General features: G+C 39.5%; 2 protein-coding genes and 1 non-coding gene across 3 annotated transcripts; 2 read left to right on the top strand and 1 right to left on the bottom strand.

The window, feature by feature from the left end:
* The first annotated feature begins 651 nt into the window (after positions 1 to 651).
* CCT2 (chaperonin containing TCP1 subunit 2) lies at positions 652 to 19,372 on the top strand. The gene is made up of 16 exons (XM_061204323.1): positions 652 to 735; positions 1,468 to 1,542; positions 1,648 to 1,713; positions 2,485 to 2,596; positions 3,403 to 3,479; positions 3,612 to 3,724; positions 4,574 to 4,776; positions 6,420 to 6,520; positions 6,820 to 6,947; positions 9,318 to 9,421; positions 12,503 to 12,622; positions 12,981 to 13,109; positions 13,307 to 13,410; positions 14,063 to 14,162; positions 15,375 to 15,516; positions 19,092 to 19,372. Exons 1-16 carry the CDS (start codon positions 733 to 735, stop codon positions 19,120 to 19,122), a joined length of 1,608 nt encoding a protein of 535 aa, XP_061060306.1. The 5' UTR covers positions 652 to 732; the 3' UTR covers positions 19,123 to 19,372.
* Positions 19,373 to 22,819: 3,447 nt separating this feature from the next.
* Positions 22,820 to 22,892, top strand: TRNAD-AUC (transfer RNA aspartic acid (anticodon AUC)). Its single transcript has one exon. It is a non-coding gene; the product is annotated as a tRNA-Asp (tRNA).
* A 2,092-nt stretch (positions 22,893 to 24,984) lies between these two features.
* LRRC10 (leucine rich repeat containing 10) lies at positions 24,985 to 25,824 on the bottom strand. The gene has a single exon (XM_061206179.1). It carries the CDS (start codon positions 25,822 to 25,824, stop codon positions 24,985 to 24,987), a length of 840 nt encoding a protein of 279 aa, XP_061062162.1.
* Positions 25,825 to 26,056: the final 232 nt, after the last annotated feature.

Here is a 26,056-nt window from a genome sequence, read left to right as displayed (position 1 = left end):
GGTTACTTCTGAGAGGAATTAATGCGGTTGGTGAATTATGTTTTCCATTATTGGTGTTATTGAGCCCAAGCTCGCTCTGCTTGCTGCACAACAGGCCAATAAATCTGGAGGCGAGTTGTTGGGGCAGGGAATAATGACCTTAATCGCAAAGCTTGCGGACCTTGAAAGGGGTGGGGGGGGAGTTCCCTGCGACGTCAACCAATGGCTGAGCGGGACTGCTACCAGTGGCTAACAGCCACGTGCCTGCCCCACCCCATTACATTAGTATACAACACTTTAAACTCTGTACATGTAGTACTTTAAAGCAACACTTTTTAAAGGTTAAATATAAGAAAAGAAAAATTAAACGTGCGAGAAAGAACTCCGTTGCTATGGCAACACCCACAGCGCACCGTCCCTCCCACCTTGGTGAGTTCTACTCCCAAACCTGTGGGCCTCACGCAAAATCTCCAGCTCTCCCCTTCCTGGTCCCCAGCGGGTGCCTCCAAAGGGAGCGGAGCGCCAGCAGAGGCCCCGCCCCTCCAGCGGGACGGGAAGCCTTTCCGAACCGCGGGTCTCCCCTCAAACGCTGTGCCCTCCCTTCCCCCAAGGGCGGTGCCAGGACAAGCGGCGCGCCGGCCGGGGCTCCGCCCCCTGCGGCAGAGCGTGTGGCGTCACTTCCGGCCTCTCTTTCCTCCGGCCTGCGGCGCGAGCTGGTGAAGGGTTGTCGTGTGTGCTGAACTCCTCGGAACCATGGTGAGTCTGGCCCTGTAGGCCCTTGCCCAAGGCCCGCCGTCCTCGGCCGTCTTCGGCCGTCCCCCGCCGTCCGCTGCCTTGTCTGTAACCCAGCGCCGCGGGCTCCCTGTGTCTGTCCCCGGGCCCGCCGCACGTGGCGCAGGCCGCGTCGTGTGGCCTGCGCCGGGCCCGCAGGGGAGGCATGGGCCTGAAGGCCAGCATCTTGTTGTGACTCGGCCTCTCCACAGCCCCAGAACCCCGAGGCTCGGAGCTCACCCCAAGCGAAGAAATTTCTAGTGCACCGGGCGGGTCGGCGAGACGGGCTTCGTCCTCCCTCTCGGGGCGGAGCCTGGAGCGGCCAGAGGGCGAAGATGGCAGCGAGGCCTCAGCGTCCCCTCGTCCTCCTGGCGGTCGTCGTCGCGCGAGTGGCCTACCACCCCTGCCTGCCTTATCCTTAGTTTAAAATCATCTTTGCCATCTTTGGTCTCGCCATACTTACAGTCGATCTCTTTGGGGTAGAATTTTTATTCCTGAAGCGCTTAGAGATCCAAAATGCAATGTCACCTAAGTCCCTCCTTCCGCTTTAAATAAATGACTGCCCTGATGATGGAGAGCTTCATTTGTTTAAAAAAGTACCCTAGGCTGTAAATTAATTTTCTCTTAGGTATCTACTTGTAAGTCTAGTGGAAGGCATCTAAGTATATGTGTTAAAGAATGCTGATATTCAAACTGAGTCTTGGTTTTCCTTTTTAGGCGTCCCTTTCCCTTGCACCTGTTAATATCTTCAAGGCTGGAGCTGATGAAGAGCGAGCAGAGACAGCTCGTCTGGTAAGCCTTTATCTCATTCTTATAAAGATACAGTAGTTTTCTGGCTTTTATTTACAATTTTAAGACTGTGAAGTTGATTTTGACCATCTCTGATTTTTATTCCAGTCTTCTTTTGTTGGTGCCATTGCTATTGGAGACTTGGTAAAGAGCACGTTGGGACCCAAGGGCATGGTAAGAAAAACAGGGAATTTTAATTTTTTAATGTTGTTTTAGAGCCGTTAGAGATATAAAAACTTCTTTTGGATGCTTTGTTATCTTTAAAACTTAACTGTTAATTGTAAAAGTTAAGATATGGATATATACTCCTTACTAAAAATCAAAACAGTACCCATATGGCTAAAGTCCCCTTCGATCACTATCCCCAGTGCCACTCACCTCCCCAGTGACAGACACTGTTACCATTTGAATATAAATCTAACCAATGTCTTTATTTTTATGTAGATGTACAGGTATTTTATGTATTATAAAATATTATTTTATATATTCTCCCTGTAATAGATAACATTGTTTTGTCACGTGATAGATATTGTTTGTATGTACGTTTTCTGTAGCTTGGCTTTTTTAATTCCTTTCAGTATAAATAGATATACTGCCTCCTCTCTGACTGTCAAATAGTATTCTGTATCTTGCTTATTTTATAGTTTGTATTTATTACTGTATTGTGAGGGACCCTTAGTTTGTGTCCGTTGCTTTTGCTGTTACAGTATCGGAACAGCCTTGTTCATGTCTCTCTGTTCTAATGCTGTTTTTAGGGGTAGACAAAGGTTAGGACACCAAGGGTTGCTTTTGGGGGGGGTGTATGCAATGAAAAAATTTAAATGGATTCTGCCAAATAACCATCCAGAGTATTTACACATTAGCAGTATATGAGAGTACTGATGAATCTGTGCATTCTTCCAGATGTACTTATATCTTAACTTGAACCAAATATGTTCCTTTTAGGACAAAATTCTGTTAAGCAGTGGACGAGATGCTTCTCTTATGGTAACCAATGATGGTGCAACTATTTTAAAAAACATTGGTGTGGACAATCCAGCTGCTAAAGTTTTAGTTGGTGAGTCTGAGGATGACATTTTGTTGACATTTGGAAACAATTTTAAATAGGCTGTGTTGACTGTCCTTTCGATTCATTGATTATTTACTTTTTAATTGATTATTATTGTTATTAAAATTCAAGCTTCTAGATGTGATATATATACACAATGGAATATTTCTCAGTCATAAAAAAGAATGAAATAATGCCATTTGCAGCAGCATGGATGGACCTAGAGATTATCGTACTAAGTGAAGTGAGTCAGAGAAAAACAAATAGCATATACTATCACTTATATGTGGAATCAAATATGACACAAATGAACCTATCTATGAAACAGAAACAGACTCATATACAGAACAGACTTGTGGTTGCCAAGGGCCAGGGGGAGGGATGGATTGGGAGTTTGGGATTAGCAGATGCAAACTATTATATATAGAATGGATAAACAACAAGGTCCTACTATATAGCACAGAGAATTATATTCAGTATTCTGTGTTAAACCATAATGGAAAAGAATATATATATGTGTACAACTGAACCACTTTGCTGTACAGCAAAAATTAGCACAGCATTGTAAGTCAGCTATACTTCAGTAAAATTTTTTTAAAAATACAATCTTCTGGAGTGCCATGTACTTAATGATGGTAAAACTACTGTATTTTAGGCTGAAAAGTTAAAAGAATTTGTCAGGTGAGGAAACCTAGATAAGTGAGATTTAGATTGGTAGTGGATATATTTGGAGAATTAGATAAGCTACCAAGAAGTAATTTAAAAAGCAGAATCAAATGTAAGTGAGTTAATAACTAGCTTTTTTTTCCCCCTAGATATGTCAAGGGTTCAAGATGATGAAGTTGGTGATGGCACTACCTCTGTTACTGTTTTAGCAGCAGAATTACTAAGGGTAAGAATATCTGAGCAACTTCAACTTCATCTTATTGGGGTTTTTTTGCTACTGTGGTTTTGAGTATCAGAAGTAATCAAGTTCTTACTACAGATTTAGTATTCATGCTTGTCTTCCACTGTTTATTAATAGGAAGCAGAATCTTTAATTGCAAAAAAGATTCATCCACAGACCATTATTGCGGGTTGGAGAGAAGCCACAAAGGCGGCAAGACAGGCTCTGTTGAATTCTGCAGTTGATCATGGGTCGGTATACCAAAATACTACTGTTTCAAACATTTAATGTTTAAATGTTCTTTTCGAAATACACTCCATGCAGGAAGTCTAGAGAGCAGTAAAAAGCATACACAAGCATGATTCTATTGGCTCATCCTGACTCAATAATAACCAGAAAAACCCCACATTACCCCCCAGAGGTAGTAACTAAAGTTAAAGTTTGGGTTTCCAGGGGTTTTTTTGCACGTATAATCACAATAAACAAAATAAATAGTATTGTATAGAGTGTTTTTTAGCCTCTTTAACCTAGTTGAATAACTAGAACAGTTTCTAGGTGTCAGTGTTCTCTGTAATATTAGTTTTAGTAGAGGTATGCATTTGATTATGTGACTGCTATAATTCACCTATCTGTAATTGGAGATTTGTGTTTCGACAATTTTTAGCTTTATAGTGTTGTGACAGACTTGTTACTTAAAAAAGTAAGTATAATTGCTGGGTACAAAGATATGTATGTATTTAAAGGCAATTTTATTTACCTTACAAGTAGTGCTCTAGCATTAATTTACAGTCCCACTAGCTGTACAACAATGCCTCGTTTCCCATGTTCTTGAAATTTTTGTTTGCTTGTGTTTCTCTTTTGGTAGTTTGCCAGCTTGGTGGGGAAAATAGTATCCTTTAATTTGTATTTCTTGATTACTGATAAGGTTTAATTTTTTTCATGTGACTTAGAGCCCTGACTGGTTGAGGTGAAAGTCTATTGACAAACAAGTATCTGGATAAATTTTGAGAAGTAAAACAGGGTTGATAACTTTCAGAGAAGCGTTTTAAGAACCGGCCTGAGTTTTTTTGTTCGTTTTTTGTTTTGTTTTGCTTTTTTAGTTCTGACGAAGTTAAATTCCGTCAAGATTTAATGAACATTGCAGGAACAACGTTATCTTCAAAACTTCTTACTCATCACAAAGACCACTTTACTAAGTTAGCCGTGGAAGCCGTTCTCAGACTGAAAGGCTCTGGTAATCTGGAGGCAATTCACGTCATCAAGAAGCTAGGAGGAAGTCTGGCAGATTCCTATTTAGATGAAGGTATGTACATATTGAATACGGGAAAAGAAGCCTTGACCAGTTGTTGAAAGCTAAGTACTGAGTGAATCCACTTTTAGTTAGTCAGGACTAGTGACGCTTTGCAAAGCCAGAAAACTTGTCTTTAAGGACACAAATCATATTGCAACCATTTTTGTCATCTTAATTCATTTGTTATATTGACAGTGTGCTTGATCTTCTCATACTATCCCAGCATTTCTTTGATAACCTCTAGGTTTTACTTTATACCATGAAGTAAGTTAGTCTCTAATAAACAGAAGTAGTTTTTTTTTTTTTTTACTACAAGTCAGCTATTGTCAAATGGCACTTTTTCCAGGATTACATGTATTCTCTAGGAAGGGTCTGGGTAGGTCATACCAATTAGTTGGCAGGTGTTGAGAATATAGTTTCTGGTGTTCTTGAAGAGTGAGAAATGAGTTAGCAGCTGCGATTTCCTTAATAATAGTATGTTTTTTTCTTAGAGTGTGGATTTTTCAAAGCATCTTCACAGTGTATTCACAAAATAAACTGTACAAAGTGTAGGCATTCTATTCTACAGAGAAGGAAAAAACGGAGTAAATGGTGCTTTACAGTTTCTGCTCTACCAGTTAGTGATTTGGAGTCTGGGTTTTGTTGCAAAAATGCATGTTGTTTGTCTCTGTTTCACAGGAGTAACAATTCTGAAAATATTCTTGGTTGAATTTATATGTAAGGGCTGTATAGCATTTCTCATAGGGGTTGGTGGTAGGGAAAGATAATTAAAACAAGGATAGCTACCATTGAATGTCTGCTCTGTGCCGGGCATTCTAATAGGAATTTTACTTAAAATATCATTTCTTTCTCATGATGTTGATCCAGTGAGTGAGAATTAAGTTCAGCTGAATAGAGCAGAAAACCCAAGGTGATAATGGCTTAATAAAGTAAAAGTTATGTATGTATCTAAAAGAAGCCTGGAGAGATATACAATACTTAGTTCGTATGATAGTTCCAAATCAGCAGGGCCCTAGGCTGGTAGCTAGCATCTCTGCCACTGGTGATATTCCTGCTTATAGATGAGTAGCTAGGGTTGAACAATTTGTCCAAGGTTGCATACATAACCCGGAAGCAGCATGAGCATGATTGGGGCCAGGTTTGTCTGACTGCTGTCCATGACGTTTCATTTTATCACCAGCCTCAGTGTTTAAAAAGTTCACTCATCTCTAGTAATACCCTGTGTATCTGAGTTTTCACAGCTTGTTTTCTTTTTTGTTGGTTTTAAGCTAATGAAAGTGGACTTTAACAGCTTTGCATTGCAACTCACACCTGCAAATGTAATATGTCTCTGAGACAAAAGATTCAAAATGCTATTGACTCTCTTTTAAAAAATTAATTTGTATTGAAATATAGGTTGCTGTACAAAAATGCTCTGTTGACTCTTAATATTTCTACTGTGCTTACATTTTCTGTTTCGCATTTTATTTTTTAAGTGATCTGCTAAATTGATTCTTATGGTCACTGCTCTAGTGGAATATTTTTAGGTTTTAGGAGCTTGATGAATTGGACTTAAATGCATTCTTTGAAAGAGTAATTTGATAAAGCAGATTACCTTAAAAGATTTATTAACACAGCCTTGAAATATTTAATACAATACTATCCTTATATTGTAGGCTTTCTGTTGGATAAAAAAATTGGAGTAAATCAACCAAAGCGAATTGAAAATGCTAAAATTCTTATTGCAAATACTGGTATGGATACAGACAAAATTAAGGTATGTTAAACTACATTTCTTGGAATTCTAATTGCTAGCTGCTGTAAACTTGGGCTGATAGTCAGTTGCACTAAAAAAAACCCTTATAGGGTTTATATACATATGAATGTATATTTATATATATTCTTACATAGTTTCTTACCTTCTGATTATATACATGAATATATATTTATATTGTACACATGCATACACACATGCACACATAGTTTTTGGTGTATTTACATTAAAAAGTTTAAATATGCTATGAAACTTGCGAGTAAGGGAAGTGATGCTATTTTTTATGCTTTCCTTTGTCTTAGATATTTGGTTCCCGGGTAAGAGTTGATTCTACAGCAAAAGTTGCCGAAATAGAACATGCAGAAAAGGAAAAAATGAAGGAGAAAGTTGAACGTATTCTAAAGCATGGGATAAATTGCTTTATTAACAGGTCTGTGTATGCTTGTGCTAACAATATTTATAATAATCCAAGAAAGGATTGTTTTCTGCAAAGATTTAGGAAAATTCTTTTATATTGAATTTAGTTATTTAGGAAGTGTTTTTTCCCAAATGTAAATAAAATTGTACAGCAAGGCATTTGCCTTACAATGATTTTAGTGAAAATCTATGTTAATATACTTTATTAAACGTTTTTGTGTCAACAATAACTGTTTTCTGTTTAGGCAGTTATTAGTTTGGGCTGTAGTATACCTGTATTTGGAAGAGAGATTTAATTCCACATTAAATGATGGGGGTTTGAAGTACGAAAAAGCTAATGGTAGCATAGGAATAAAACAAGGATGAAGAGGTGAAAAGTATTAAGAGTTTTAGGGCTTATCTTTAATTTGTGTGAAGAAAATATGTGTAAACCTTCCCCATGTATTCTTAATGTTCAGTATCTAAGGTTTTTATGGATTACTTTTTTTAGCACCTTTAATTATTATTTATTTATTTATTCATTTATTTATTTTGGCTGTGTTGGGTCTCCGTTTCTGTGCGAGGGCTTCCTCTAGCTGCGGTAAGCGGGGGCCGCTCTTCATCGCAGTGCGCGGGCCTCTCACTATCGTGGCCTCTCTTGTTGCGGAGCACAGGCTCCAGACACGCAGGCTCAGTAGTTGTGGCTCACGGGCCTAGTTGCTCCGCGGCATGTGGGATCTTCCCAGACTAGGGCTCGAACCCGTGTCCCCTGCATTAGCAGGCAGACTCTCAACCACTGCGCCACCAGGGAAGCCCCCTATGGATTATTTTGAATGGAGAAAAATACCAAGAGAAACAGGGCATTTCAGTGAAAAGGCAGTAGTTAACTCTGAGAGAGATTTACCATTTGATGGAAAATAATTGTTATAAGCCAAATGTGTGTGGGCTTTTACAAGTTAGTTACTAGGGACTTCCCTGGTGGTACAGTGGTTGGGAATCCGCCTGCCAATGCAGGGAACAGGGGTTCGAGCCCTGGTCTGGGAAGATGCCACATGCCGCGGAGCACCTAAGCCCGTGTGCCACAGCTACTGAGCCCGTGCGCCGCAACAAGAGAAGCCACCGCAATGAGAAGCCCGCGCACCGCAAAGAAGAGTAGCCCCCGCTCGCTGCAACTAGAGAAAGCCCGTGCAGCAATGAAGACCCGATGCAGCCAAAAATAAATAAATTAATTAATTAAAAAAAGAAAAAAAGCTAGTTTCTAAACTTCTATGAGATCTATGATTCTGATAAGGCACATTTTGCTTAGCAGTGCTTTATACTAGTTATGAAAATTTTTTCTTTGGCTTTTTTTAAGTTACAAACTTTTAAACAGATGTCCTTTTTACTCCTGTTGTATGAGTAACATTTGCTCATTTTGGGAGGTATGAAAGTTTAAAGAAGGAACAGAATTCTCCCAGAAATTCTTTTATTAAGTTGATTTGTGGTGTGTGTGTATGTTGTTTCAATTCTTCATCTAGTGTGATCATATGGTATAAACTTTTATAACATGCTTTTTTTACCTAACAGTATATATATTTTACTTAAAATTACAAAATTTTCATAGTTGGTAAATTGAGACTTACACACACTCTTCACAGATATTGGAAAGTTTTGTTCTTCTGTATAAAAATTCTTACACATATCTTCATTTAATTAATATCTGAATTTTCTTGCTGTAGAGTCTCAGGAGTAGAATCAAAGCATATAAACATAGATAAGGGTTTTGTTTTGTTTTTTGGTTTTTCTAGTAAATTTGTTTTTTAATTTATTTATTTTTGGCTGCGTTGGATCTTGTTGCTGTGCACGGGCTTTCTCTAGTTGCGGCGAGTGGGGGCTACTCTTCGTTGCAGTGCACGGGCTTCTCACTGTGATGGCTTCTCTTGTTGCAGAGCACAGGCTCTAGGCGTGCGGGCTTCAGTAGTTGTGGCTTGTGGGCTCTAGAGCATGGGCTCACCAGTTGTGGCACACGGGCTTAGTTGCTCCGAGGCATGTGGGATCATCCTGGAGCAGGGCTTGAACCCGTGTCCCCTGCCTTGGCAGGTGGATTCTTAACCACCGCGCCACCAGGGGAGCCCATAGATATGGGTTTTGATGCATTACTGCTAAATTGTTTTTCAGAATTATTGGTTCCTTTTATACTGTCAATGGCAGTATAAAAAACAATACCCATTTTCAGTACTAACATGGATGCACTAGTATAATTTATAAAGTATTATACAATAATAAGTAAGAAATGTTACCTTGTTCTAATTTGCATTTCTTTGATTACTGGTGAGGTAAAAATATTTTCATGTTTTTTAGTCTAATGTGTTTTATCTTGTGAAGTAACCATTTTGAACAGTATTTTTTCATATTTTATTTATAGGCAATTAATTTATAATTATCCTGAACAGCTTTTTGGTGCTGCTGGTGTTATGGCTATTGAGCATGCAGATTTTGCAGGTGTGGAACGCCTCGCTCTTGTCACAGGTATGGGAAAAAGGCATTAATTTCTAACATAATAATTACTCTTGGATTTACTGAGTGTTAGTGTATTTAACTCATTGCTAAGAGGACAAAGAGATTCCCTTAAGGATCCTAGAATCTGAAGTTATTCTGAAATCTGACATACTTTTTGATATCTTTACATTATTTTTTTTATTTTTATTTTTTTAAATAATTATTTATTTATTTATTTATTTTGGCTGTGTTGGGTCTTCGTTTCTGTGCGAGGGCTTTCTCCAGTTGCAGCAAGCGGGGGCCACTCTTCATCGCGGTGCGCGGGCCTCTCACTATCGCGGCCTCTCTTGTTGCGGAGCACAGGCTCCCGACGCGCAGGCTCAGTAGTTGTGGCTCACGGGCCCAGCTGCTCCGCGGCATGTGGGATCTTCCCAGACCAGGGCTTGAACCCGTGTCCGCTGCATTGGCAGGCAGATTCTCAACCACTGCGCCACCAGGGAAGCCCCCTTTACATTATTTTTAATATACCAAGTTAAATGCCAGCTTCGCCATAAGTGTAGGTTTATTTTTGCTATGTTGTTTTAAAGATACTATCTTTTCTCACAAATCCACAGGACCACTGTTCTAAACATAGTCTAAATAAACTGAAGCTTAAAAAAAAGGAGTCTTTTTTTTTTTTTTTTTTTTTTGGGGTTTTTTTTGGCTGCGTCAGGTCTTAGTTGCGGCATGCTGGATCTTTGTTGCGGTACACGGGCTTCTCTTCGTTAATGGAGTGCAGTTTAGTTGCCCCGCGGCATGTGGGATCTTAGTTCCCCGACCACAGAACGAACCCGCGTCCCCTGCGTTGAAAGGCGGATTCTTAACTACTGAACCACGAGGGAAGTCCCAAAAAAAAGGAGTCTTAAGTCTTACCTAGTTTATTCATTTAATTTTAGTGCTAAGTGAATAGTTGAATGCTTTGTGCCCTGTGTGATAGTGCAGTTGGAATAGTAACCTTTATTGAACATTTAACTATATGCCAGACAATGGGTCAAATACTTGCGTTGCTTTTGTTAATTTTTTAAAATTTATGAAAGTAATAAACGTTGAATAAGTGTGAAACATTCCAGCAGTGTATGATGAAAAGTTAGTTTACTCCAGTATCCTTCAGTAGAGGTATATGAGTTTTATAATCCCAGTATAGACTAGAAAGTGTGTCTACAGGTATGTCTACATCAAAGTGACATAGAGTGCAGTTGTTCACTTTTTTTAGTAATGGTTTTTAAAGTAACCTCTAAATAGCCCTTGAAAACTAAGTATAACAGTCTTTATCCTCTAATTTTCAGGCGCTTGAAAATGAATGAATAGGCTGGAAAGTTGGCTTGCTATCTGGCAGTGAGAATTAAGGAGAGTGGGGTTTTAGATGTAAAGCCACTAGGAACATCAGATTCAGTTCAGAACTGCTGTGTGTATTAGAAGAAATTAAACTATACCAAGTAGATAGTAGGATTGGTCTCATTTCAAAATAACTTCTTAAGCCATTTTTAATAATTTGAGAAGCATAGTGTTCTGACCTAAAAAGAGACATTTTACTTTCATTAATTATTTGGAAGTGGGTTTACCTGATTTAAAAGTTATTGCATACTTGTTGCTTAAGGTGGTAAAACTTATGATGCTTATGTTTACTTAATTCTTCCCTTAATGCAACAGAATTAAAGACATGACATAAGAACTGTGAATGATAGCACATTCATGGGATAAGTTGATATCATAAGGACTTGATAACATGAAATTGCCACATACACTCAGAAGAAAATTAACTGCACCAAGCTCACCAAACTGTATGGCTGTGAAGTAGACTCCATGGTGGCTCCCATCCTTAGTAACATCTGTTGTCAAGATGTGTGAAATTGCTTCTTGCAAATGTCTAGAAATATTTTTTAACAGATGCACATGAATGAGTGTAGGATAAGTGAAAATTCTCATAAGCCAAATTGGTCTCATTTGGGGGATATGATGTCCCAAACATCTATTGTGTCTCACGTCTAGACACAAAGCAGTCTCAGGAATTTGCCAACCAAAAGTAAGAAGAGCTTCAGCTATACAGATTATGAGTATAAATTAGTAGAGTTGGGAAGACCAGAGTCCCTTTTATAAATTAATTGTAAAATAGAAATAAAGCATCAAGTATTCAGCAGATTTATCAGTAAGGTGTAGGGAAAGGGGTTGGTTGATGATTGAGGGAATCTATTAAAAGAGAGAGTAATGAGCTAGAGAAAAGGATTTAATTTTATTTATTTATTTTTTGGCCAAGCCGTGTGGCATGCAGGATCTAAGTTCCCCGATGAGGGATTGAACCCATACCCCCTGCAGTGGAATTGCAGAGTCTTAACCACTGGACTGCCAGGGAAGTCTGAGAAAAGGATTTTAAAATTGAAACCTAACTTTTGCTTAATTAAGAACCAGGAAAGGAAATGTTTATAGCATGGAAGATGGAGGGAAAATAGGAATAAAAATAAGACCCAAGGAATAAAATGAATTTAGTTTTTTGACTTCTCATTAAGTTTGCTCTGGGAAATCCTCAGTATACATTTTCCCTTTTTTCTAGGCCCAGGTGCTCACAATTTTAAGCAGTTCCTAGTGTCAGTACATCTGTTGATATAATAAGATTAGTCAAATATTTTCATGTTTTGTTTTGGGATATTGGATCATAGGAGTACTGGTCTTCTAGATTGAATTCAGACGAGAATCTGAATTTAAATTCAGGCTTAAAGGTAAATGTCAGAATCTCAATTGAGGTGGTATTATTACACAGTGTGTGCATATAGGTCTGAAGCCAGATTGCTTGTGTTTGAATTTCAGCTTCATATTTGTTCAAACTATGTAACCTTGGATGAGAAACTAAACATTTCTTTGCCTCAGCTTTACCACTTCTAAATGGGGTGATAAATGAAGGCTGTCTTATTAGGGTTGTTGTGAAGATTAAATAATTAGTTTGTATGAATTGCTTCAGAGTGCTTGGCGTATAGTAAGCAGTCAACTTAAATATTGTGTTTTCTGTTCATTACTGCTTGTTAGAAAACAAATTTTAAACCTGTTGTGCATTTAATTAATGTATATTTTTGTGCATAGGTGGTGAAATTGCGTCTACCTTTGACCACCCAGAACTAGTGAAGCTTGGAAGTTGCAAACTTATTGAGGAAGTCATGATTGGAGAAGACAAACTGATTCACTTTTCTGGGGTAGCCCTTGGTGAGTGATTATAGGTTCCTAAATCTTTGGTAGGCTCTTTTGAAGTGAAAGAAACAGTTACTAGTTACTATAGTTACTAGAATATGTGTCTTAATTCTTGAGAAATTCTAGTTTCAATCTCTTGAGGGCAGCCTCATGTTAACTTTGTGTTTGTGAACAGTGCATATTCAATATAGTTGTTTTAGATAGCTTAGAACTGTTAGGAATGTGGATTGTTAGCAAAGAGAAGGTAGCAATGGAAGACATGTCAGCTTTCAAAACCGAGTATAACCTATATAAGTAATAGAAGGCAAACTTTTATGTTTTATAACTAAGTGTTCACTGTGACATAAGAATATTATTATTTTTTTAACTTTAGGTGAGGCTTGCACCATTGTTCTGCGTGGTGCCACTCAACAAATTTTAGATGAAGCAGAAAGATCTTTGCATGATGCTCTTTGTGTTCTTGCCCAAACTGTGAAAGATTCTAGAACAGTTTATGGAGGAGGTAAGCATTTGAAAAATATTGAACATATTTTATTTCTTGAAGTGTAGTAGTGGCTTTTGGCTTTAATGTTTCTTGTAGGAACTTCATATTGCCTGTGCACTTAATTGTTAATGCTTATTATATCTTAAGGGAAGTCTAATTTAGTGTCTTGGAGACAACTAAGCATAATGATATGTTCTTGGATTTTTAATCTGTAGGCTGTTCTGAGATGCTGATGGCTCATGCTGTGACACAGCTTGCGAGTAGAACACCGGGCAAAGAAGCCGTTGCAATGGAGTCTTATGCTAAAGCACTGAGAATGGTAAGTTAATGAAAAAGAGAGCCTTGAATTTAAATTTTGTAGGTATTGATGGTTTTTAAATGAATCCATTCTTCTCTCTTGGGCAGAAAGTACTTAACTTTCTTGGCTTTAAGAATTGGTTCACACTGCTTAAATTTGATTTTGGAGTTTATCCTCTTTATGAGCAGTAATTAAAAGGAAGCAGATTTTACAATTTTTTTTTTTTTTTAATTTATTTAATTTATTTATTTTTGGCTGCGTTGGGTCTTCGTTGCTGCACGCGGGCTTTCTCTAGTTGTGTCGAGCGGGGGCTACTCTTCGTTGCGGTGCGCGGGCTTCTCACTGCAGTGGCTTCTCTTGTTGCGGAGCATGGGCTCTAGTCGCATCGGCTTCATTAGTTGTGGCTCACAGGCTCAGTAGTTGTGGCTTGCGGGCTCTAGAGCGCAGGCTCAGTCGTTGTGGCGCACGGGCTTAGTTGCTCCGCGGCATGTGGGATCTTCCCAGACCAGGGCTCGAACCCATGTCCCCTGCATTGGCAGGCGGATTCTTAACCACTGCGCCACCAGGGAAGCCTACATTGTTTTTAAATGTATAATTTTAGAAAGCTTTTCTTATAGTTAGTAAATTAACTTTCTTTTAGTAGAAAAGTTACCATGTCTTCTTCACTTCATAGTTGCCAACTATCATAGCTGACAATGCAGGCTATGACAGTGCAGATCTGGTGGCACAGCTCCGAGCGGCCCATAGTGAAGGCAATACAACTGCTGGACTGGGTAAGAAATTAATTGGGACCATGTGGTCTTTTTTTTTTTTGGCTGCGTTGGGTTTTCGTTGCTGCGCGTGGGCTTTCTCTAGTTGCAGCAAGTGGGGGATACTGTTTGTTGAGGTGCGCAGGCTTCTCTTGTTGCGGAGCACAGGCTCCAGGCACATGGGCTCAGTAGTTGTGGCTCGGGGGCTCAGTAGTTATGGCACACGGGCTTAGTTGCTCCGTGGCATGTGGGATCTTCCCGGACCAGGGCTGGAACCCGTGTCCCCTGCATTGGCAGGTGGATTCTTCACCACTGCGCCACCAGGGAAGCTCCTGTGGTAGTTGTTCAGAGTAACTCTTGACCAGGTTCTTCTATTTTTTTTATTTTTTAAAAAAGATGAATTCTCATAATCATATAAAAGGTTCCTGTGACCCTTGCCTTTATAGCCATTATACATTCTAGAAAAATGTTTAACTTCATAATCTCTACACCGTCAAAATTTTATTATTCCCTAAGAGGGGGTGTAACATTAGTTAGAAGATTTTTAACTTGTTTGTTATATAATGACTGTAGGATTTAAATATATAAAAACAGTACTTATATTCTCAAGTAAGTGTAAACTTTACTGTATCTCTTATAATCAGTATTAACTCCTAATCTCACAGTAAACTTATTCTGAGACATTCTTGAGAGTAGATCTCTGATACATAACATAAAAATGGCCAAAAAAAAGACTTAATTCAGATTGGAAAATTTCCCAACAAAATGTCTAGGACATAAAAGGAACAGTTTTAGAGGGTAGATAATCCTGCCACTGGACAAGAGAGAGCTTAATGAATAATCTGTCAGAAGATGAAGGGGGATTCTAATAAGAAGAAAAGTAGATGACTTCTGAATTCTCTTCCAGTTCTTAAGAATCCATGGTGTGTTCAGTGATGAGCAAATTTTCTGCAGTTTTATTTGTAGATAGAGAAAGATGGGTGATATAGTGCTGTGTATAAATTTTTCATTATTTGACATAGTTATTCTCCATTGATATAGATGATCAATAGTTGACCTTTCAGTTTTCTAAAAGGCTTTCCTTGAGTGATAGTCTGATGAGAATGCTCTAACTAAATTGAGTAATTAGTTGTAATCTTATTTTTTATAAGTCAGGATTAATTTTGTTAGGTCATTAGATATGTTTTGAGACTTTAGTTGTTAAGATTAGTTGTTTATTTAGTAAATACTTTCCAGATATGAAGGAAGGTACCATTGGAGATATGGCAATGCTGGGTATAACAGAAAGTTTCCAAGTGAAGCGACAAGTTCTTTTAAGTGCAGCTGAAGCAGCAGAGGTGATTCTACGTGTGGACAACATCATCAAGGCAGCACCAAGGTATCGTAACACTTTAAAGAACATTTCTTAGGAAAATTAACATGGAAACAAAAAATAGGTATATTTTTGATAATTGTAGTTGATGGGAAGTGGAGCTATTTTGTTTAGATAACAGTATTTTGCAAGTTATTTAAAATATGTAATCACAACTCTTAGATTTAAGCCAGAAAAGCTTAGGTGGGGAGAAGGGTGTGGGTAACACAGGGTAGCCCTCAAGATTGAAAGGGCGCATAAAGAGCCAGGCTTGGGAAGGTCAAAAACCAGAGAACTTGGGGGTGGGCGTGTAGTAGTAAGAACTGATGTCTGTTTACCAGGATGAGTTGGCTTCAGTCATTTTCTGTCCTGGGTACACTTTTTCATATATACGTTCTTAAGTACATAATATGCAGAGTTCCCTACATATTCCTATTCCAGCAGCATTTTTTTTTTTCTTTTTTTTTTTTGGCCGTGCTGTGTGGCATGTGGGATCTTAGTTCCCTGAGCCCTCGCCCCCTGCAGTGGAAGCATGGAGTCTTAACCACCGGACCGCCAGGGAAGTCCCTCCAGCAGCTTTTCTAAGATGAAAATTCTTTTAAAAACTCATTCACACAAAAATGATTAAGTGGCCAGAGAAATCTTAACATTTGAAGATTCAGTTAATAATTTTAATTAATTAAATTAACTACTAATTGCTAATTAGTAGTTACGAAAACCATTTATTTTACCTGTTAGTGGAAGTTCAGGGAGAGGGAAGGGGATGGTGGCTTGAACCAGTACATAGAGGTGAAGGTGGTGAGAAGGGATTGATAATAGGTCTATTTTTGAAGGTAGAGCCGGCAAGATTTGATGATGGGTTGGATGTAAGGTCTGTGAGGAAAGGGATTGGATAATTCAAGGGTGTTTGGGAGGGGGGGGGGGAGTGTCTTATAAGGTTTTTATTCAGAGCGCCTTAATAATTGCCACATTTCTCCAATACATTAAACACACTTCCATTTCTTCAAGGATAGAGAAGAAAAAAGACAATTCTAAATAAATCTCGTCAGAAAAATCTGAATTGTGTTTTAACATGACAGTATTAAACATTTTTAGTTCAGGAATAAAACGTGGAAATTTCCAGCAAACAACAGTTACAAACCAAAAAAAAGGAAAAAAAACTACTGGGGCATGTAATTCAAGGTTTTTGTTGAGAAAAATAAAGAGTTTCTCTTAGGTGGAGGAAGGCTTTGGGAGGGAAGATGGGGGTTTTCCGTTTTGGACATTTGAGATGTCTGTTGAGAAAGCGGTTAGTTGGATAGTTGAGTCTGTAGTTCAGGGGAGAAGTTCGAGCTGTGGTTATAAATTTAGGAGTTGTCAGCCTGTACGTGTTATATAAGGCCATGAGACTGATTGAGTCCCCAAAAGAGTGAACGTAGCTAAAGAAGGGAAAGGGTTTTTTTTAGGACTGAGTGCTTGAGAATTCCAGTAATAAGTTTGGGAAGATTCAGAGCAACCATCAAGCGTCACTAAGAAGGATTGTAAAGTATAGGTAATTATTAAACTGGATGATGGATACATGAGGATTCATTATACAGCCTCTACTTTTATACATACTTTTGAAATTTCCCATAATACAAAATTCTAAGGTTGGGGGGTGCGGGGCACCACTGAGGTAGGAGGAAAACCAAGGGAATGTGTGTCCCAGAAGCCAAATTAAGGAAGTATTTGGGGAGGAGGAGTGATCAACTGCCAAGATGATGCAAATAGGTCGAGTAAGATAAGGACTGAAAATCGATCCTAAAAATTGGATTTAGCAACAGAGGTCGTTGGTAGTCTTAATGAGCAGTTTTAGTGGAATAGAGGGGGCAAAAGTCTGAAGTAAATTCGATAGAGGCTGGGAAAAGAGGAGTTGCAGGAAATGTACGTAGACTGCTTCTTTGGGGAGTGTATTGTGAATGGGAGCAGAGAAGTGGGATAGTAGCTAGAGGAGGTGTGGGTCATTACTGTGAACATTCAGTGTGTGTAAGTGGGAGGAGTTTCATAGAGAGGAAATGATCGATGCAGAAGAGGGGAGCAGTCCACCAGCAGCTGCTGGATCTGGAGAACAAGAGGAGGACAGGAGGGAGGTAGGAATGTTATTAGGAAAGTATGCCCTAAGTAGACTAAGTTCTTTGTGCAGAATCCTGCAGCACTCCTTTCATTGGCTTTCTTCTATGAAGGGCAACTATCCTTTTACTATTAAAGGAAGGAAAGAGTAGAAAATAATGATTTGGATGTGGAGAGAAAAGCTGAAATGCTATTCAAATCTACTGTGGTGAGTGGAAAGGACTGGGCTGAAAAATCTAGATTCTCTGCTCCTGGTATTGGGAGGATAGGGTAATAAGGAGCACTCATATTTTCAACTGGAAAAATAGTGAGGGAAGGAAAAGCTGACGCAGTTTTCCTGGAAGCAGTGCCGCCACAGATGGTTAAATACAGTTACAGTTTCTGTTGTCTTCTAGCAGAATGACAGCAAAAGGAAACTGAGTTCTATAAGTAAAATTTTCTGACTTGGGAGCAAGGTCACATAGCTGCACCCACCCTCAGAAATCTTTGTAATACCTTAGCACCCTCAACCACATTTGAAATATAAACTGTAATACCTCGTTTGATCTGATATCACTGTTTTCAAAGTTGAAGTGTCTTTTAAATATATTAGAAATTCTGAGTAATTTGCAGTAAAGAAACATGAGTAATTTTGTTTAACTCAGCCTTCCCAAATATACTGGGCTATGCACTTCTTTTCAAACTCATTATTAACCTCCAGGGAATTAATTTTTCAGATCAGTGCTTTGTGACAGCTGCTTGATAACTTTTTCTGTATTGACATCCTTCGGTCATACTCCTATAAGCTACTGAGGTTGGAAGGTTTATCTCTGTATGATCCCAGTATGCTGTACTCTCTGGATCTGTTTTTATGCTTTTTCTGCTTCTCTTAAGTGTTGTGTTTGCCTCTAGAAGCAGTGTTTCCACAGTCATTAAGTAAAAAATTTCGCTAGTATCCCTACCACGCCCCCTTCCTGATTCGCTATGTATGGTCACCAGAGAATAAAAGTTTAACATCACAGATGTGAGAGGTACTGTTTGCATACTTCAGTGAATTACCCAACCCCATCACCAGCTTATCTGTTGGCATTTGTTTTTGTTCATTTAGAATAGTGATCCAGAGGTTTTAATTTAGAAACCCCAAAGCCTTGTCATTTTACAACTTCTGATGGAGAGAACCAACCATCTTTGACTAATTTAGTAAAATTCACTAACATATTGGTTAAAAACATGAATTAACCATTTTCTGGAGAATACATATTTGGTAAGTAGGTTGTTTGGATGAGAAGCTGAGAACTGCTGAATACCTACAGGCCTTCACATTCCACAGATTTTTTCTGTCCTCTTACTAATACAATAATTAAGGGATGTTAATTGTGAGGTAGAAACATTCTGTTTACACATTTAAAATTGGTTTTAGTAAAAGTAGGATTATAGCTGTGTTTGTACTTAATATAGACCTTTGGTTACAATCATGCTTTTCATTTTCACCGTTGCCTTTGTTTTCTTAACTGTACGTTTTATGATTCTTGCAGGAAACGTGTCCCTGATCACCTCCCCTGTTAAGCATTCCCATATGCTGTTGAGCTCTGGAGCAGTTCATAGTAAAGTTGTGTTTGAAAGACTTTGACCTCCTGAAAGAAGACTATAGAATTGAAGCTTACCTGTGGCTGTTATATCCTTAAGATTGGACATTTAACTGACCTTCTATTTTAACATGGGTCTAATTTATTTGCTATTTCATTTTCCATAAAATTCAGTTGATTTAAGAGTTCATTTCTCATGCTTTGCATCAAAATAAAAATTTGAACAATTACCTAGTTCTTACCTGACTTTAGTGATTTGTATCCCATTTTAACTCTACTTAATGGGAGTGAATGATTATAGTTTCAGTGTAGAGTTTCCAGCTTAACTAACGATTGATGTTACACATTTATGAAAAAAATTATCCTGATTAATGTAAGTCCAAGTGAGATGTGATAAACTTACATTAATCTTTTGATTCTCAATCATACATAATATTTATTAACCATTTTGTTTTGTGAAAGTACCATATACTTCAGTACTCTTCTAATTTTCTGTCGTCTAAGTACTGTCTCTTACATAGGAAAAAATTTATGGTGGCTTCTGTTACTTCAAGCGTGAAAGAGTTATATTTTAAATGTTGGTAGCTGCAAGCTGCTTCAGGCACCTCTGATATTTTATAGGGTGTGGATATAGTTAGACGTAAGCATTGTTTGTTGTTTTGTTAGGGTTTCTTGTTTTTGTTTTTGGCAAATGGATCCTAGATAGAGTGTAAGTCTGTGCTGAGTTTGATGGTTTAAATGTGAATTTAGATTCGGAGGTTATTGATTTGTCAGTATACAGCAGAATGCACACGAAATTAAACGAAAGCCCAGCAGTAGTTTCTACTGGGTATCTGCTAGCATCGTGGAGAGACATTTTATTCGCACAGAGGAGTGAAAGGGTTTTCAAAGAAACACTGATGAACCAACCTGTTCTGTTTTTGTCCAAAAGTGTGTCTCAGCATTTTAGTGCTACTTTGTAGAAGCTATGAAAACTGGAAAAATTTGGTTTTTGTCGTGAACTAGCTTATATCCTCCAACATTCATATAAAGGAGAAACTTCTGAGATAGCTCATCAGAGAATTATACAGATTTTTACTTTTTTCACTTTTAGAAACATAGCAGTACGTTCACTATGTAATTTTTTGAAGTACTTTATCACACATCATAACATCAGTGTTCATCCCACAACTCAGGTAGGTGGAACAGTTGAGCATATCATGATCTAGAAAATGTGCAGAGGTTTCAGTGGGAGAGGTAGGTGGGTTTAAACATTTATCCTGAGTGACCAGGTAGCTTGGAGTAGGATTTCAATCTAAAGTGTATTTGGGCTCATTTTCTCCACAGGTATTAAAAAGGATACACCAGTAAGTATTAAAGTTAATCTAAAAAGAGGTAGAAATGTGGGAGCTTAATTGTATATCCAAGAATACACCCATGCTTCTTTTCCTCTGAATTCATATCCTTTGAAGCCTTTACGGATTTTTTCATCATAGGCCTAGAATATCCCGAGTTCACAAATTACAAAGTTTTTTCTATTTCAGAGGTAAAGTACCAACCTAGGGCCCTCTAATTCCTATAAGAGTTTTAGGATGGAGTTTCTTTTAACTCAGAAACAGCAGTTACGGAATCAGTGAGTTTTTATTTTCGCAAGGCTTTTGTGACATAGAAATGGAGATTTTTGTAATGTACATTAACAGTTAACTGTGTAGAAATTGTCTAAGTGCTTAGAATTTTTAAATCCATTTTAGTAGCCTTCTGTTTTTCTTTGAAGAAGGATAATATGTGTGCTGGTTTTTCTTTTACTCTCCTCAAGTCAGAATCTGTTCTTTGCCTGCTTGGAGGCCATGGGACTTAGCCTTGCTAACTGCCTCACAGCTCCCTGTGGACTGGTTTCCTGTGGTTTAATTCAGGAAGCACTGGTAGGATATGGGGAGAGGGAGTTGGTATTTTCTTCCTGGTTTTGCTCTTTGTCTCTGGAATTGGCTGCATCCCTGCGAGACCTACCAGTATAGCTCTCTGGGCAAGCCCTCTTCATGACTCTCAGCTCTTGCTGCATTTTGGTAACATTTCTGTTCCCACTTCACTCAGCCTTATGGGTGGGGCTGGCGGCTGCTGTGACTCATGCCAAATACAATCACTTGTATTACCCTGATCTTTCTCCCCTTAATTCTGTTTAGTAACAGTTCCTTTGTGAAAAGTCTCTTTGTAAATCGTATGAGGTGAACGCATTTTCTTGTCAGGACCCTGACTCATAGAAGTCAATAGAATACTTTGTATGAAATTCTTTTCTGAAATCTGCCTTGTCTTGTACCTACTCTAGTGTTTTAGGATATTACTAGAGCAGAAGTGTAAAGAGGACTTAACCTTTTTTTAATCAGTATTATTGTAGAACGTTTTTGATTCCCAGTATGAATAAAGAATACAGATTTTAAAATTGTGAGCAGTACATAACACCTCTTTCAAAGAGGTATTGAAAAGACTATATGAATAAATCTACACAAGACCCTGAGGATAGTGCCTGACCTACAGTGGTGCTCCATAAGTGTCCGTGTGTCCCCCTGTCCTGTGGCCTTGGTGCAGGATAAAATCTCCAAAATTCAAGTAATGTGGTCGAATTATACTAGCCACTGGGGCTCAAAGATAAATATCACCTGTTTCGTGTTCTCAGAAGTGGACAGTCCAGAAGTGGGGAAAAGCATGTAAACTTACTTGTTTTTTAATGGCATTAATATTCTTTCTAAGATAGAGTACAAGGTGTATCTCTTTTTTTTTTTTTTTTACAGTGGCAAAGGCAGTAAATTATCTAGCAGACACACACCCGTGTCTTCAGTCTCATGTCTCTTGCCCTCATGACACGAATGGGTTTAGTGCCAAGGAATAGTGTCACATTTTCATGTACTTTGGTGATTTTGCAAATTCTAGAATAACAGGCAGAGGGCAAAGTATATTTGTTTAGAAGTTTAAAAAAATGAATCCTTGGTAATCATATCTGTTTTCCTGTATATGTAAACCAGAAGTGTTTGACCACATTGCAGTTACAGTTCTTATATTCAAGACTAGAGATAATATTGAAAATTTTACTGAGAGAGAAAAAGCTTTTTTGTTCAATTGCTGTTTATGTTTTTTTCCTTCAAACAAGGAGTTATGCTGATTGTTCGGTAAATATAAGTATTGTACTGCCATAGTATAACACTTAGTAAAAGAACATGTTAAGTAAACATTAGCCATCACCTGCCAATCACTGTTCCATGCACTTCATACACAGTAATTTGTTTAAACCTGACAGGGCCCTGAGAGGCAGAAACTGTTGCCATCTTACTGATGAGAAAACTGAGGCACACAGGTAGGTAACTGACCAGTAAATGACAAAGGTAGGATGTGATCTCAGGTAGTTTGAAGGGCCATGCTCTTAACCCTCGTAGTACACTGCCTCCAGGTTACTGTGTGTAGGATATGGGCTTTTAAAATTTGAGTAGTTGATTTTTAGAGCACAAGCTGACTTTTCAAGTGTGAAATTGCAAACTTAGTATTGTTCTAGGACAAAAAAAAACCTGAAAAAGTCCTTAGAATCCACGTTAAAGATTTTAGTTGGCATCATATTTGTGGAAGCTAAAATCCTACATAAACTTCTGGAAGAGATTTTCCTCTGATGCACTTTGGGTTTCAGGACTGTTAAAAGTAAAAATGTTGGGAATTCCCTGGTGGTCCAGTGGTTAGGACTCGGCGCTATCACTGCCGTGGCCCGGGGTTCAATCCCTGGTCGGGGAACTAAGATTTTCGCAGGTCGTGCGGTGCACCAAAAAAAAAAGTAAAAAAGTTAACGTTTGGTGCTTCAGCATTTTTCCCTTTTTAAGTTTATAATTATGTTAGAATTTCAAGAAAACATCAGAGGGTTATAGAAATGTAAATATGCATTTACATAGTCAATTTATAAAATTGATTGAAATCCTATAGTGAAAACTTGGACAGCAGAATTCGTGGTGAACACTTAACCATGTTGTTTAAGAAGTGTTTATTTGTTGTGTATTGATTATTTTAGAACAAAACAGTTTATGTGTCAGAATGTTTATAATTTGATATCTGTTTCAGACTAGTTAGCTCATTAGATGAAAATTCTGTGGGTCAAATGGCTACAGCTTATGGCTTCCTTGGAAAAGGTGGGCGCCTTAATCTTAGGAGGGGGAAGAGAGGGTCAAAAGAAAATCATAGCCATTGTGAAGGATGAGCTATGATACAGCTCAGAAGGCAGTCTTGTTGGCAGAAAGTTTCTAGTATCAACTGAGTATAGTGTAATTGCAGTCATTAGCAGTGAGTAAATAGACTAAATCCTAGCTGTCTAATAGAAATCTGGACTCATTATTAAAGGAGTTAAGTATTTGACAATTTAGTGATTAAAAGGACCCTTTGGCAGTCTGATCGATGGGTTGTAGTTACTCTACAGACTGGGAGGTGGTGATAGGAAGAGATGATGTGAAACCATGAAACTTTTTCTTCCTCTGGTTTAGCAAGAAATAATTGTGGTAGGAAAACATGAAAATAGTCTGCTGTATAATGTCATTTTAGAACCAAACTTTGCTGGGTTAAGATGCTTTTATGGCAAAAGTACTTCTTAAAATCTAAATTCAATATGTTTTAGTTAAGATGACACTTTCGTTTCCTTGACTGCTGAAAGGGTTCAAGAACATAAAGGATTGTGTTATTAAACTACCCACTGACAGCAGTTTGTTTAAAATTGATGTATTCATGGGGAGAAGAAAAGGTCATGATTAACATACTTCAGAGAAATAGCGGCCTGAATACCTAGGTTTATACACTGACCATCAAAAGATTTTATCTACAAAAATCAAAACAAATCAGAGCAAGGGCAGAGATACTGAGGCTGAAGAGGCGGACACTTCCTATATATACCACAACCTGCAATTCCAATTTCCAAATGCTTGTTGCAAGCAAACAGACTTCTCACCTACAACTTTTAACCTAATATGATTCTGGAAATGTGGTCCCTGCATGGCAAGAGGTTCGATTCAGTTCTGGTTCATTACGTGAGTAAACAGGAGGGCTCTGCTCCACAGAGGCAGCCAGTCACAACGAGGCTTGATTTTGATGCAACCGCACTGCCAAGGAGAGGTTCTGTTTTCTAGATGACTTTCAGCATTGCCAGTGACAGTCTACAGGGGGGAGCAGACCTTTGGTCAAATCTTTCAAGGAAAATGAGCAAAATCAGCATGAACCACTGTCAAGTTTAAAGTGGCAGCTGGATTCCACGAGGAGGCATTCCCAGCAGGGGTGTCTTCTCAGCAGCCACTAAATTTCAGGGAAGAAGCTTCATCTTGAGCCTTTGCAACAACGAAGAGTCTGAATCGGACTGACTAGGTAGACATGTCATTTTTAAATGGCCTGAATCGGTAATGTCTTCTTACCATTTATGGTCATTCATAGTAAGAAAATACATCCTGAAAAGGGCTGGAGACAGGCCCCCTGAACTTTTAGATGAGCTCTGTAACAAATACCTTGTTTGAGGGGCTCTTTGGCCTCATGACCAGCCACTCCTGGAGACTGGAGGAGGCCAAAGGGTCCCAGCCTTTCTTGCTCTTCAGTGTTTCAAAATACCTGCTCGGAGAGGCTGATTTTCTTGCAAAGAAGTTGTCACGCTACCTATAGCACACAGTTCCCTTTGGGAGAGATGGTGGCCTTGAGTATTTTCTTCTTGGTGTGAGGTAGGCATTTCATCTGACTCTGTTCCATTTTCCACTGGCAGAGCCGCCCCACCTGTCCCAGAGCAGTCCTTTGCATTCTAATGGAGAGGTCTCCAGAAGATGCTGGAGTTGGGTCCTTGGCATTGACCTACACCTGAAGCTTCTCAGGAGTTGGTAGGCGGAAGTGGAGGAGGCAGGGCAGGCACTTGTGCCTCCTGGCTTTCCTGCCTGGCCAGTGCGTAGCACCTGGCTTTTCTGGGGTCAGGCTCTGGAGTCTCCTCTGCCCATCTTCCCACGCGACGCACCCCTTTGGCCACCTTGGGTGCATTCCTGCAAGGATTGTGGTCATAGATGACCAGCTTCAGGCTTGACAGGTGGGCCAGGCTGGGGAAGTAGCGGATGCTGTTCCAGGCCACATCGATCACCTCCAGGGAAGTCATGTGAAGCAGCACAGGGGGGAAGTCTGTCAGCAGGTTGCCTGAGAGCCAGATGGTCCTCAGCTCCCGGAGGCGCCGGAGCCGGCCTGGCAGCAGACGCAGGGCATTGGAGCCAGCATGCAGAGTCTTAAGGAGACTCAGCTCACAGACCACATCTGGCAGCTGGGTGAGGTAATTGGCCTCGACCCACAGGGTCTGGAGATTCTGGAGCAGGCTCAGCTCACCGGGGAGGTCGCAGAGTTTGTTGTTGCCCAGGTAGAGGATGCAGAGCTGTTTCAAGGTACATACCACCTGGGGCAGAGCCTTGAAGTTGTTGAAATCCAGGGCCAGGATCTGCAGATTTTGCAGCTGCCCCAGCTCCGGAGGCAGGCTGTTGAGGTGGTTGTCACTCAGGTAGAGCTTGGCCAGCTGCTGGAAGGAGCACACGTGCACGGGGACGCGGCGGAGCTGGTTCCCACTCAGATCCACCATCTTGTCCAGCGGCATCTCCCGGAGGTCTCTGACCATGTAGTTCTGGCAGCGGTCAGCCGGGATGAAGGCCGCGAGGGCCCTGATGGTGTTCCCCATGGCAAGCCGCAGCCCGCCGACCCTGGGGCTGCTGCCTCTGCTCTGAGGCCTGTCCTCCCCTCTCATTATAACCTGGGGATTACGTGACAAAAGCCAGTCACTGCAACAGAGAGAAGTGCTCCTGATAGCGACTTGAGTGTTGGGTGACAGGCAGGGTCGGAGGCGGGGTCTCACATACTTGCTTTCAGTCGCCTAAGCCCCAGTCCTCTTTATCTACATTTTTTTGTTTGTT

Source organism: Eubalaena glacialis, chromosome 11 (genome assembly GCF_028564815.1).
Source record: "Eubalaena glacialis isolate mEubGla1 chromosome 11, mEubGla1.1.hap2.+ XY, whole genome shotgun sequence".
NCBI lineage: Eukaryota > Metazoa > Chordata > Mammalia > Artiodactyla > Balaenidae > Eubalaena > Eubalaena glacialis.
The sequence above is the reverse complement of the archived record's forward strand: the minus strand, read 5'-3'. Positions and strand labels throughout refer to the sequence as shown.

Bases quoted from the DNA above. Each gene is read 5' to 3' on its own strand.
- CCT2 (XM_061204323.1), top strand. The intron at 1,714-2,484 runs GTAAGAAAAACA...TGTTCCTTTTAG, and splicing joins CGTTGGGACCCAAGGGCATG to GACAAAATTCTGTTAAGCAG. The intron at 6,948-9,317 runs GTCTGTGTATGC...TTTTATTTATAG, and splicing joins ATAAATTGCTTTATTAACAG to GCAATTAATTTATAATTATC.
- LRRC10 (XM_061206179.1), bottom strand. From the start codon at position 25,824: ATGGGGAACACCATCAGGGCCCTCGCGGCCTTCATCCCGGCTGACCGC.